General features: G+C 41.1%; 1 protein-coding gene across 3 annotated transcripts in view; it reads left to right on the forward strand.

Annotated features, from left to right (window-relative positions):
• The window catches only part of stat4 (signal transducer and activator of transcription 4), a 194,721-nt gene extending 183,028 nt beyond the window's left edge, over nucleotides 1-11,693 (forward strand). For 2 of the 3 annotated variants that reach the window (XM_084310001.1, XM_084310002.1), the window contains 4 exons: nucleotides 4,273-4,464; nucleotides 4,622-4,667; nucleotides 5,665-5,770; nucleotides 6,857-6,965. In XM_084310001.1, coding sequence (XP_084166127.1) covers nucleotides 4,273-4,464; nucleotides 4,622-4,667; nucleotides 5,665-5,770; nucleotides 6,857-6,907 — 395 coding nt within the window. In that variant the 3' untranslated portion in view covers nucleotides 6,908-6,965. Of the gene's footprint in view, nucleotides 1-4,272; nucleotides 4,465-4,621; nucleotides 4,668-5,664; nucleotides 5,771-6,856; nucleotides 6,966-11,437 lie in introns of those variants that run through there. The other variant, XM_084310003.1, reaches the window with a different exon arrangement.
• Nucleotides 11,694-14,166: the final 2,473 nt, after the last annotated feature.

Genomic DNA, 14,166 nt, shown 5'->3' on the forward strand with positions numbered 1-14,166 from the left:
GTCACTAGGTGCCCACCTGGTGGGGTCTTGATGCTGGCATCATGGACTTCTCCGGGCCCCCATTCCAGGGAGTCCAGTCCTTTTGGTGGGTCTGGGTCTTCCTTCGCGCTCCGCTGCTACGGCCTTGCCACAGGGTTGGGTTTGCCCTTGATCCCGTGATTCTGGGGGCAGTAACGAGGTTGTTTCCTACGTTCGTTCCCGGGTGGCATGCGGGTTGTGCGTGGGTGTAGTCGTGGGGTCAAGCCACGGTCTGCTCACCCTGTGCGTTGAGTTGCTTGAGTGCCTCTTCGCACGGTCGGGTCCGTCGCCCTCCCGTGAAGCCCCTAATAGGGGGGATGCCCTCCATTAGGGGGGGTCGGGGGGGCTCGGCCCTCCCTGTTCTGATGGTTGTGGGGGGCTGTCAGCGGGGTGTATTTGTCAGCCAGCGGCTCCGCTTGGCCTCCCTTTGTGCAGTGTGATGCCAAGCAGAGCCCCTAACGGAACAGAACGTTAGGTTATGGCTATAACCAAGTTCTGTTAGTTAGGGGTGACGCTTGGCATCAGACGGCCGCTGCAGCCCTTGACCTCACCTTGTGGTGAAAGCTTGGGTAGGAGGAGAGCAGGTGACCACACACCTGCTTATGAAGGTAAGCTGATGAGGGGTGTGGTCAGACTAATACTGGTATTAAAGGTATATTTTGTGGAATTTTATTCAGTACGCGTGCACGTACGCGAGGGAGTGCAGTGTGATGCCAAGCGTCACCCCTAACTAACAGAACTTGGTTATAGCCATAACCTAACGTTAAATGTCCTCATGGGCCGGACACGTCTTCTTTAAACAAGTAAAGAAGAAACATCACAATAAATAAAAAACAAAGACAAAAACACCAGGAAATCCAAAATAGAATGTTAAATAAATCAATTTAATTCATGCTACACTCCCAGACATACCCCACGCGAAGGTAAGGAAAAACGTACTAAAAACCTAGCAATAGGAAAAAAGCACCACAGGCAATGTGGAGGGGAGAAACCTTAGCCGTTCAAGGGGGGATCCGTTCAAGGGGGGATCTCCCTTCTTAGAGGTCGGTGATGGTAGTGTTGCTATAAAACAGGTGAAAAAGTTGATAAGCATGTACATATACCCGTGTAATGAAACACAAATAAGTACATGCAATAGCAACTGCGTTACATACCACATTTTGAAAGAATAGGCTGTATAGGCTGTTCTATAAGGCTGTTCTATAAGGAGACTCATTGACGTTCACAGATGTTTTCACATTAACACTTTGAGCGCCACTCACGGCTAATCTCGGGTTTAAGATAGTGACGTTGAAAGCCACGTCACGGCTTTTCTCGGAAATTTTTTTTGTAATTTTTTTTAGCGATCTGAAATCATATTGCATCACCCAAGCCTACCGTTGGAAATCCAGGGGCCGCCGGCGATCAGATGTGAAAAAAGCGCCCCCTATCGTCTCCCAGATGGTAAATCACCCTTTTGGAATGGACTCAATGAAAATGGATGGGGGAAAAAAAATATTCCAGTCCACATTTTCCAGTCCACTGATGCAGCCGGAGTTACCAGAGTTCATTCTGGAGCCTCTGAGCCGCGGCGAGCATGGGTTATACTGTACACACGTTGGATCAATATACTTATCGATTTTTTCGAATGGTGATCAGGAATTGGAATATACCATTTGGATACCATCTGATGTCAGGTAAGGAATCTATGTTATCAGTGTTAGGATAATCAGACTCAGATAATCAGAGATATAAGCTTTTTTGTGATATGTGCTCTAGCTGTTTCTTTTTTTTTTTAAACTTCATTTTTTAGCGTTTATCGCTTTTTCTGGTCAAGCATGACCGACAGAGACAGGTTGAATGGGATATAGATCAGGGGAAGACACTCTGAGAAAATACGGCGAGTCCGGGAGTCGAACTCGTGTACCCCAGATCCGTGACGAGCACGGTTGTCCCCGACGCCGAAATAGCGCCGAGATACGCGGTGAGCTACGGGAGCTCCCGTGCTTTAGCTGTTTCACTGTAAAATCCATGAGGAAATGAAAGCAGCTATTATCAGCGTGCGGCTCGAATGTGCGTGCGTGCACATATACTATTGATCATCTAGCGTTTATTTGAAAACGATTCATAAATAGGCCGACAAATATTAACGTTATCATAGAATAGGTTGTTTTTCATCTGAAAACGGGTGCTTTTCAAAATGCTCTCAAACGGAAATGAAGCGATAAAAAACCAATCTGCCTTGACAACACTGACTGGAAAATTATTCTTTGATAAGCGACGGGCAGATTAGACACATAGCCATAATTTAAAACATAGATTAGGCGATATTAACGTTAACATTGACGCCGATGGTGGCATTCAAGGGACTAAATGTGAATTAACCCACGGCACTCAAAGTGTTAAAAGCAGTAGCAAAAGGCAAAGTAACATTTCTGATGAGCATCTTGACTGTCCACTATCTTTATAAAAAAAAATAGAATAATAATACAATTCAATTAAATATAACATTTAATAAAATAAAATATATATAGTATATTGAAGTCTTTCATTCCAAAATGCTTGAACTTTTAGTTAAGTGCTTAATCATCATCATAAACCTACACCTTTGCATCCTAAGTACTCTTTAAAACCCCAATCTCTGGCAACAGCGATATGCAAAATGATAGAGAAGGGGGAAATGCAAACACTACAAAAATTAAAGGAGAAATTTGGACTAGAAAACAAGGACCACTTCAGATATCTACAGATTAGAGATTACTATAATAGAGAAATAAGAGGGGACAAGGAAGAAGAACAGAATGGAATAATTAGGTTGATAGTAAGGGCATACGAAGGAGGGAAAGGAAGGGTAATATCAGCACTGTACCGGGCTATAATGACCAGCAAGGGACACACGACCAATTATATAAGGGAGAAATGGGAGAGAGAACTAGAGATAGGAATAACAGGGAAGGAATGGGGGAACATATGCGAGGTGCAACATTCAACAATAGGATCGAGAATATGGAAAGAATTTGGATGGAAAAACATAATCAGATTCTTTATAACCCCAGAGCTGAAGGGAAAATATGCGCCAACACAAAGAGCATGCTGGAGGATGTGTGGGAAGGAGGGGGCAAATCACACGCACATATTCTGGGGATGTCAGAAGCTGAAGGGGTATTGGGAGGAGATAGGGGAAGCAATGATCAGAATATTAGGATACGGGTTACCACAAACAGGACTGGTGCTTTACTTAGGAGACCTGACACACGAGGGAATACAAGGGGGGGACAAATATTTAATAAAGATAATGTTGATAGCGGCCAGAAAAGCAATAACGAGACTGTGGTACAAGGAAGACCCACCGACAATAGCACAATGGGTAGGAATAGTGGAAGAAATACAGGATATGGAGAGGATAACACACATGCTGAGGTTACAGGAAGAGAAATTTGGGGAAAGATGGGGAAAGTGGGAGGATTATAAAGGGAACGAAAACGACATCACAGAGGAAGAACCAAATGCAACACAAGAGGGCGAAGGGTAAAGGAGGAAAGATGTTCAAGGAGGGTCTCTGAACCCATGTCACACACCTATGCTTTAGTTAGTATTTTCTATTTTTTGGGATATTACAATTGCTGAATGTTTTTATACTTTATTATTTATGTATGTTTAACGGTGTGATATTAATATTCAGGGATGATGTGGTTTGTGTATGGGTGAATCAAAAGGCAAAGTGAAAGTTAATAAAAAAAAAAAAAAAAAAGAAAGGACGAAGGATAAGGGAAGAAAGAAGCTCAAGGAGGGTCTCTGGACCCAGATCACACATACAAGCCTTAGTCAGTATTTATCATCTTTGAGTAGGAATTACTTGTTTATGCCTGTTTAAGGGAGATACACAAAAAAAAAAAAAACCCAATCTCTGATCTCAGAATTTCAACACAAATCTTGCAACACCTGTCTGCCAGGGGAGGTACCTGCTCATTTACAACTGTTTATTGGCAATAAACAAATAAACAGATATTTAGCGTTACTCACCTTTTGCTATATTCACCTCACTATCATATTGTTTCACCATCAGGAAGACAACTCAGCTGTGGCGGAAAGGTATAGAGGGCGCTGTTTCCCCACAGATTGGAGCTTTAAGTGCAGAGTATAAGATAGCTAATAATTACTATTACTAAAAACTGGCAATATTTCAGGCAGTATTTTATATAAGAGCAGGTAACACATTTCAATTGCTAGGTTATTACACAATTACACACAGTTATCTTTCAATTATTACCACAGGTGAGCCGAAGTTAATCTCTGTGGAGCCATACACCAAAAGCCGCCTCATCGCCCTCCCCTTCGCTGACATCATACGAGATTACAAGGTGATCTCAGACAGCGTGGTCCCTGAGAACCCGCTGAAGTTCCTCTTCCCTGACATTCCTAAAGACGAGGCATTTAGCCGGCATTACAACCTCCTCCAGATGAAAGGTAAGAGGGTCACTTGATTTCATTCTGGGTTCACATTCACACTGCATAATTTGGATTATGTTAACTAAATTGTACATGCTAATCTTGTCTTTTTCTCTCCTTCTCATTGTTTTTTTTTAATTTAATTTTCTATACTTTTTTATTATTTAATTTCTAGCCTATCCATATATCCTTACTCAGCTGATCCCCATTTCCATCACAAAGTGAGTGCACATGGCAACATTCATTCTTACATTCAACATTTATTCATGTTGTTGACATTATGAGGCCAGGCTTCATCAGATATTATATGCCATGGGTGTAAATATTGAAGTCATTATGTGATACCATGACATTTTCTTTTATTCGGGTTGTTATTTTTGTTCATCAGGCACGTGTTATATTATGGAGAAAACGTTTACGTATTAAATAGGTAATGTTCACTTGAATTTAAGTGACACATAAGAGGTTATCATGGCCTTTTAGTCAAATGTGGTGACTTACATGGGTTTATGTGCTGTTGAAGACACATTTTCAGATAAACTGAAAGCCTACAGCCATGATGAATTGGAAAAAGAAATGGCAACCAAATTAGTCAGGAATGGTAAAGGATTATTCAAAATAATTTGAGACATCAATTGATCTTTTTGAAACACTGAAAATCAAATAATGAATACCTAGGAATATGTACCATGCATGGTTCATTGTTTGTATAATTCTCTATGAAAAGAACAAATAAAGAATGAGTGAAATTTGCTTCAATCACTGAAATCAACCAGCCTATATTTGGGACCGACGTCTATATGGGACAGGCCTTTGATTCCTTTCGCACAAAACTCTTGCTCAGCAAGGATGGGCAATACTATAAAATTGTTGATTTAAGCCAGTATGAATATTACTTGTACAATGTGGCTATCAAATAACATATCAATTGCATTTGATCTCGCTCAGAGAGACAGCGCTAGTGAATGTAACGTTAGAGAGAAACACTTTTGTTTCAATATCAACCAGATAAATAATTAATATAGACCTGGCTTCTAATTGAGTCTTTATTAGTCAAAACGTGTAGCCACACCCACCCAGCCAGTAAAATGGACAGGCTTTTAATATTTAGTATATGTGACTCTGCTTTTAATTAAAGTTTTAATATATTAACTTTGCTTAGGCATAAAGCTCAAAAGTTATCCATGGGCTGCCTCCTTCCTCTCTCCTCTCTCCTAGGTCTAACCCCAGCTCCACACCACCTCCCTGTCCATCTCCTGACCCCCCAATGACTCCGGGAGCATTTCAAATGCTCAACCAGACTCTGTGCCTGGACATGGATTGTGTGAGTGGCCAATGTGTTTCAAACAGTACATACACACATTATGTCATTTGTGTTTAATATAACTAATATTTAAGCATTACATCACACGCAGGAGTGGTTTGTGACCAATAAACCATGCCTAGGGGTGGTCGTTAGGCCCGAGGCGCAGCCGAGGGTCGTTAGACCCCCCTAGGCATGGTTTATTGGTCACAAACCACGACTGCACGTGGTGTAAAGCTTTTATACAACTGCCAGATTCATCCAACCTTATTTCTATACAATAAACACACATTAATCGAAGATTTATTGAAAAAACCATCCACCAGAAAAAGTAGTTCCCACAACTACAAAAAAGACAAGTTGCCTCCATGTGGAAGCAGCTTGAAGTGCATCCAACCAAACTAACACATCCAACTGTGTATTATTGGAATGATTGAGAGAAGTTGCCTCATGTGGAAGCAGCTTGAAGTGCATCCAACCAACTAACACATCCAACTGTGTATTATTGGAATGATTGATTGAAAATTTAATTACCAGATGCAGAATGGGTACAATACAGTACGGCTCAATACACACAATTGTTAAGGGAATGCAGACCTACTTTCCATAGAACTTCATTCTTAGATGCTATATATATAATTAGGTAAAACAAATTAAAACGTTTTCTTTGCCCTATAGGAAAAAAACGTTTTCTTCGCCCTATTTTTTTATTTATTTCTTTTAGCCTAAACTTAACCAGTTGGAAACCAGGGGTACAGTAATAAAATTAGCAATCAACCAATCAATCAATTCAATAGACCATGCTCACTTAAAACAGCGCTGCTTCTCTCTCAGTCTGACTCCCCCGCTGTTGCAGACAGGAGTGTGTGTGTGTGTGTGTGTGCGTGTGTGTGTGTGTGTGTGTCACAGTGTGTGTGTGTGTGTGCGTGCGTGTGTGTGTGTATGTGTGTGTGTGTGTGTGTGTGTGTACGTGTGTATGTGTGTTTGTGGGTACGCCAGCGTCGGACAGTGTGAGAGAGAACGCTGCAGTCAGTAGAAAGAAGGAAGTAGAAATTTAAATCAATCAATTAATCTATCAATCAAACCGCGATTTTTCTTTTGTTCTAGATTGTCTCAAGACCCATCAATTACATCATCCAACATTGTTTAAAGGACTAACACATTCCCCTTGACAGAATCGCTTCATATTTAGTCGTTATGGTGCTTTCAACATAACCATTTGTTGTCCGCGATCTTGTTTTCTCCCGGAGTGAGCCGGGGAGGGTTATGTGATTCGGTTGTGGGCGGGTCCTGAGCCCAGGACCGTGGATTGTTGCCAATAAAGACGTGTGAATGGCCAATCAGAATCGAGAAATTTGCATGCCGTTGTATAATATGTATTTGTCTATGCATAGGGGCTGAGGGTGGGAGATTGTATTGATAGTATTGATAGTTGTGTGCTGTTGGTCTGGGGGGTTGTGGAAAGGGGGTATGGGGGATTTTGGGGGGGGGGGGGGTATGGTAGCGTACTACTTCTAGTATGTTGTCTGGTCCTGTGTGTGATATTCTCCTTGTCTGTAGATGTATTTTTATTTAGTTTCTTTTATTATTGTTTTGTTTTTTCTTCTCATGTATTGTAATTTCTTTCTTTCTTGTCTTGTTTGTTTGTTTGTTTGTTCCTTGTCTTCTACACTCCAACTGGTCTTTGTATACACTGTTTTGTTTTTGCTTAAATAAATGTAATCATAAATAAACAGCACTTTTGTGCACCTTGGAGTAAGTAGCCTGACACATCAGCCCCATGGACGCTATGCAAGCTCTCCGCTACCTTGCCTAGGGTTCCATGGGACGTGGAAGGCTCACCTTAGAGCCAGGTATTATGATTTAAAAAGTACAAGTTGAAACTTCACAATATAAGGCCCAGTGTTCCAAAGTTAGAGGTGAGTCTTAGGGTGTGTTCACATCTGAAAGTCCAGGGATAGTCCGGACTTTCTAATTTGTTTACAAATTAGATCCGCACCAAATGTGAAAATGATACATTGTTTAATTTTGGTCTGCGTTCACACTACCCTGTTTGGTGCGGATCTCATTTGTAAACAAAGGACATGCTGTGACGCTGTCGCATCTATTGGACTAGTCTATAGCACTCACAAACGTAATCAGTTGCCGGCAGCGTAATGAGAGAGATACTATTATGAGCACGGGCCGGCGCTAGTCGACTAGAGAGGAGAGGAGAGGAGAGGAGAGGAGAGGAGAGGGAGAGGGAGAGGGAGAGGGAGAGGGAGAGGGAGAGGGAGAGAGAGAGAGAGAGAGAGAGAGAGGGAGAGAGAGAGAGAGAGAGAGAGAGAGAGAGACCTTTCCTTCCTGCGTAAGCTTTTTTTTCTTCTTTATCTGAGAGAATGTCCGCGCAGGAGAAAGTTTGGGGGTCCGCGCGCGGCGCGAGTCTAGAGTAGAGAGAGAGAGAGGAAGAGAGAGACTGCGTCTAGAGAGGAGAGAGAGAGAGGGAGGAAGAGAGAGACTGTCCGCGTGCGGCGCCAGTCTAGAGAGGAGTAGGCTACTTTGCTTCCTGGATTAGGTACTATAGTTCGATTGAAACGAACGAGTCCCAACTTTTCAAGAGGACCATGGTTCGGTTGTTTGGTCCTCATTATAGTTCGGTTTGCGTTCATACCTGTACAAACCAAACGGACTATCGATCTAAAGGGACCATGGTCCACTTAAAGGGACCATGGTCCACTTAAAGTGGACCAAACAGAGTAGGTGTGAACGCGCCCTTAAAGGGATAGTTCATATTTTTGGACATTAACACATTGAGTGCCAGCAGGGGGCGCCATATTTAGCGCTTGAATGCCAGCCTTTTTGGACAGATTTTCCGATATTTCATGATTTTCGCGGAGCTATTTCTATATTCTATATTATGGCTATGTGTCTAATACGCCCGTCGCTTATCAATGACTTGCTTGCAGTCAACATGTACGAAACGGATCGTTTTTTCATCTGTACATTTCCGTTTTATACCGTTTTGAAAAACGGAAGTTTTAGAAAATGTTCAGAAAAAAAGAAGATTCTGTGATAATAGCTCTTTAGTGGAATACACAAAACACGTTGTCATTTTTCTCCTATTTATGAATCGTTTTCAAATAAACGCTAGATTATCGATAGTATATGTGTACTTATGTACGCTAGAGAAGCGGGCTTAAAAATCGATTATCTATTTCCTGGTCAGCGCTAACGTCATACACGCACACACACAGACACGTTGAGATATATGTGAAAAATACATCTGATTACCCCAAGACTGGTAACATAGATTCCTTACCTCACATCAGATGTTCTGCAAAAAGATTATTCCAATTCCTTTTTTTTTATCCACTTTTTCTCCCTATTTTTCTATTTTTCTCCCATCCCAATTTCGTATTTCCAATTCTTCCCTCCCCTGTCTTGAACGTTGCTAGTATATGCCTCCCACTGGTCGGCTGTAGTGAAGATAGAAGCCTTGCATCACGTGTCCCCTCCGGTACACGAGGAGGCAGCCTGTCGCATCTTTTCACCGCAGCAGCTCGAACTCTCAGTGGCGAGGAGTAACGCGTGGGAGGCTCACGCTGCCCCCGATACTTCCTGTTTCCGCCGCACCGGCGTCACCCAACCGACCTGTAAAGGCCTCTGCATGCTACAGCAAATTCAAAGCAACTTCAACACAACATCGACAAAGCAACAGTGTTGCAGACATTCTACCTTTATGCTTCTGCAAAATCAACGCGCAGCCTATGTAGCGTTGTACCCCGTATGTAGCTAGTTTCCCTAGATAGATGACGCTTCCCTTCTCAACCAACCCATTGATAACAAGCAGAAAAATAAGCATAATTTTTACTTCCGGGCGGGGGGTTTCAAAATAAAAGAGCGAGTCTAAAAGCACCGTAAATACGTTTATTTTTTACAATATCTAACGTTACACGAACCTAAACTAATCTAAAGTTAGTTTAGGTTCGTGTTAACGTTAGATAATGTACAAAATAAACGTATTTACGGTGCTTTTAGTCGTCGCTCTTTTATTTTGAAATTCCCCGACCGGAAGTATTATAGTGTCTGTTGCTAGCAGCTTAACTTTTGTCAGCCGGTTCTTTGCTTTTTAACGTAACTTCATTAGTTTCCAATGGAGAGGAGAGAAAGACCGGCTCACATGCAGCTCAAACTACCTATTGGAATAAATTAATTGATTGATGTTTAACTTGTCCCTGTGTGTGTCCAGTCATTTCGACTAGCAAACGTTGTATTTAACGTTAAAGTTACCTCAGGATACCATTGTATTTAGTTGGTTAGCTATGTAGCTAATGTGGATATCATTTTGTATAGCACCAATGCTAGCTGGCTGGCTACAGCTTTATTTACTAAATTATGGAGGCTTTTTTATCGTCAAGGTAAGAGAGGATTTGTCATGATCAACTGAAGGCGTATGCTATGGAACAATATGTGCTTGGGTTTTCAGAAAAAGGCCAGCTATGTGACGCTAATTATTTAGCATCAACGCTGGCTGGCTACAACAATGGCGGATGGTATTCTCTGCGAGACCTATATTATTCTATGACAGCCCCGCCCCCATTCGCTAACCAACCAATCACTGCTACGCAATATCAACGCAACGGTTGTTTAGGTTAGATTTTGGAGACATGTACGCAGATTCCTCGCAACACAGTCAACAAGACCCTAAACAACAACCGCGCTGAAATCGCGCTGATGTTGTGTTGAAGTTGCTTTGAAGTTGCTGTAGCATGTAGAGGCCTTAAGAGTCGCTGTCCACAACATCCAATCCCCACCCACCGGCTTTCCCACCCTCTAACACTGCCAATTGTGTTAGTATGACGGCTGGCCAGCATCTCCTGCGTTAGTGGCGAGCGCCTAGGGATCGGCTCGGGTTACATGCCTGAGAAGTAAAATGTGGAATCCGGAATTTTTTTTTCTCATACATTTTCATCAAGTCCAATCCAATGGGTGCATTACCATCCGGGAGACGATAGGGGGCAGTATTTTCCCTGTTCGAGCTCATAGACAGTCCCAATGGTAACGTAAGGCTAGATTGATGAAAAATGAATGGATATCACTAATAAAAGCAATAACGATTAAATAACGAGATTTCTCGTCATTGGCACTCAACGCATGGCATGAAATAACGAGATTCCTCGTGGCTGGCACTCAAAGTGTTAAGTGGTATGAAATACTTGCTAGTAGTATAGCTGATGCAATGCCATTAGCGTACTATTGAGGACCTGTTCAAGACAGGCAGCAAATGTGGTCAAGAAACGTGTTACTCCACACCATAACATACAAGCAAACGTTTTAACTACTGTACAACAGAAAACCACGGTCATCCAGCATTTCCTATGCTTTTCAGAGTGATGTGGTGTGTTGGAACTTGTCCCAAGGTGACATAGTCACTATACACTGGGCATTTTTCCATGAATCAAGCACAGGCAATGCTCGAGGCACAGTGTTTTCGGCTGTGGGTAGTTAGACCATTTGCTTGCATGTTATTATGGTGTGTGGATTAACACGTTGTTGTATCATGACCCTGTTTGCTGCCTGTCTGAAGCTTCCTCGGTCACTTGGAACAGGTCCAAGACTCCCATTGCAGGCTCTCTCCCTTTAAAACTAGTTCCTTAAAACATCCCCAACATCTCAACTGCTAATTTTATTTCCCTTTTTGGTTCACAGATGAGTCCTCCATACTCGGAGTAAAGCAAGATGAGACAAGCAACTTCTTCCTCTCAACGTTCTCAAAGACTTAGCAAAGACATGATGCCAACCTCACATATTGTTATAATAATAATAATAATAATATCAATATCCAATCAATCAATCAATCAATCAATAAATCATGTTAGTTCTTGTAGGATTCATTACTTCACTATCCGTTGAAATTGTTTGTGCATTTTTATATAATTAACTATATATATATTCTATTGCCATTGACTGGTGTTTTTCCAAACATTCATGTTTTTTTTGATAAAGTAGTTTGTCAGTTGTATGTGTTTTTTTTATTTGATTTGAAATCTTTATTTCGAACATGCAATGAATACAAACAAACAATAACAAAAGCAAAACAACTCAATCTACATGTTCGAAAAGGAGTAGGAAGAAGTATACACTTATTTAATCCTACCCCTTTTCCACTACTCAAATGAGTGTAGGCCTACTATTTTAAAACATAAAAAAAGAAGAAAAAAAAAGAGAAAAAAAGAGAATATATATATATATATATATATATATATATATATATATATATATATATGCAAAACAAAAAACAAAAACTATATATGTAAAACATGAAAGAAATAAAATAGAAAACAAAATAAAAATGTAAACACCCGTGAATATCAAGTCCCTTCCTCATCCCTGTACCTTGTGAACATAATTTCCTTATACATCAGTTTGAATTGTCTCATGTTTGGACATTGCTTTAGCACCACATTTAGACTGTTCCACAGTTTCACTCCACATATCGAGATGCAGTGTTTTCTCATGGTAGTGCGTACGTTTAGCACTTTTAAATTGTGTTCTCTCCTCAGATTATAACCCCCCTCCCTATCAAAGAACAATTCTTGAATGTGCATGACTTTTTGCTTTATACATTAATTGTGCCGTTTTAAATTCCACAAGATCATTTAACTTCAATGTCTTTGACTCCAAAAACAATATGTTGTTAGTGTAATCACGATAACCTGCAATGTGAACTATCCTTATGGCCCTTTTTTGGAGTATAAAAAGTGGTTGTAGTGTAGACTTATAATTGTTTCCCCAGACTTCAGCACAGTAATTTAAATATGGTAAAACTAGTGAACAGTAGAGAATGTAGAGTGATTTTCTATCCAGAATGTGCTTTACTTTACTCATGACTGAAATGCTTCATGAGAGTTTAGATTCGACATGTTTTATGTGAGGTTTCCAACAGATTTTATGGTCTATTATTACACCTAGGAATTTATTTTCATAAACTCTTTCAATAATCACATAATTTATTTTAACTTGTACCTGAGTATCCAATCTACAGTTTCCAAACAACATAATTTTAGTTTTGCTCAAGTTCAATGATAATTTGTTTCTATCAAACCATTCCTTCAATGTCTTCATTTCAGATGTGATGACCTCTAAAAGCTGCTGGACATTCTCACCAGAAAAAAAAAGATTAGTGTCATCCGCAAATAAAATACATTTAAATATATTGGATACTTTACATATCTCGTTAATGTACAAGATGAACAGTTTTGGACCCAACACTGACCCCTGGGGGACACCACAAGCAATGTCCAAACATTCAGATTTATAATCTCTCATTGTCACAAATTGTTGTCTTTTATTTAGATAGCTTCTCACCCAGTCCAATACTACCCCCCTGATCCCATATCTCTCCAATTTCCTGATTAATATATCATGATTAATAGTATCTGTAACTGAGGGGTACAATTCCCTGACTGTATTAAATAAGTATGGTATCATTAAACCACTACTGTCTTATGTACATTACTACTGGCCATACAGTACACAGGTATATGAGATGAACACTTCCACAATGACACGGTTCCACACAAATCTTGGTTAGAATAATATTTATTAGCAGCAATAATAGTAGATTACATTACTTTACTTAGAGTCGCGCTTGTAAGGCGAAGAATGTGCGTGAGTAAGTCAAGAGCGTAAGTCCATTATAATATTACGCAGGAGATAATGAATACCACCTGTATCTTAGGAATTATATCTATGGTACACTAGTAGGGCAGCGGGAGATACTAGTAGGGTCCCTCCGGTTGTAGGCCAGCAAGGGGAGAGGATTTGTCGGTAGCAAAGTCTGGGTCAACGAAGAATAGGGAGACTCCAGGTACAGGAGACAGTGCAATAATCTCTTGATCCGCAGACGAATAACAGCTATTCTCCGACATGCAGCTCCGCATGGAAGAAAGCTAGCCAGCCTCAGGCGTCTTAGAGGCGGGCTCGACGTTGCTCCTCACAGGGTAAATCCCACACAATTGTGGGTGTAGACGATTCTCCGCTCCATCAGCTACAGGATCAAAGCAAATATAATCCAGCCGAAAAGGGCTCTGTAGTCGTCGGGTAGGTTATCCAGTGTACATATCCACACGGTCCTCGTCTAGGGCTCCTCGGATGACGGCACCAGGTTAAGCCGCCCAGCCTGGATGAGCACACTAGCTAGGTACGAGGAAGCGTTGGTAATGCTGGTCACTGTAGAACGGTAGCCGCACGATACACTATACATAATAGACTATTACTTAATAATAGAATAGGTCGAACTCGACGATACAGCGTTAAACTCTGACACTTCAGCTATCAATTCGCACGCGGTTATAAGTGCTCTATTTAGACACACGGTTGCTCACTTCACTTGGTCGTTGACTCGTGATGAAGGCTTTAACGTTTGAGGGTAACAC

Source organism: Notolepis coatsorum (assembly GCF_963971535.1).
Source record: "Notolepis coatsorum genome assembly, chromosome: 3".
Lineage (NCBI taxonomy): Eukaryota > Metazoa > Chordata > Actinopteri > Aulopiformes > Paralepididae > Notolepis > Notolepis coatsorum.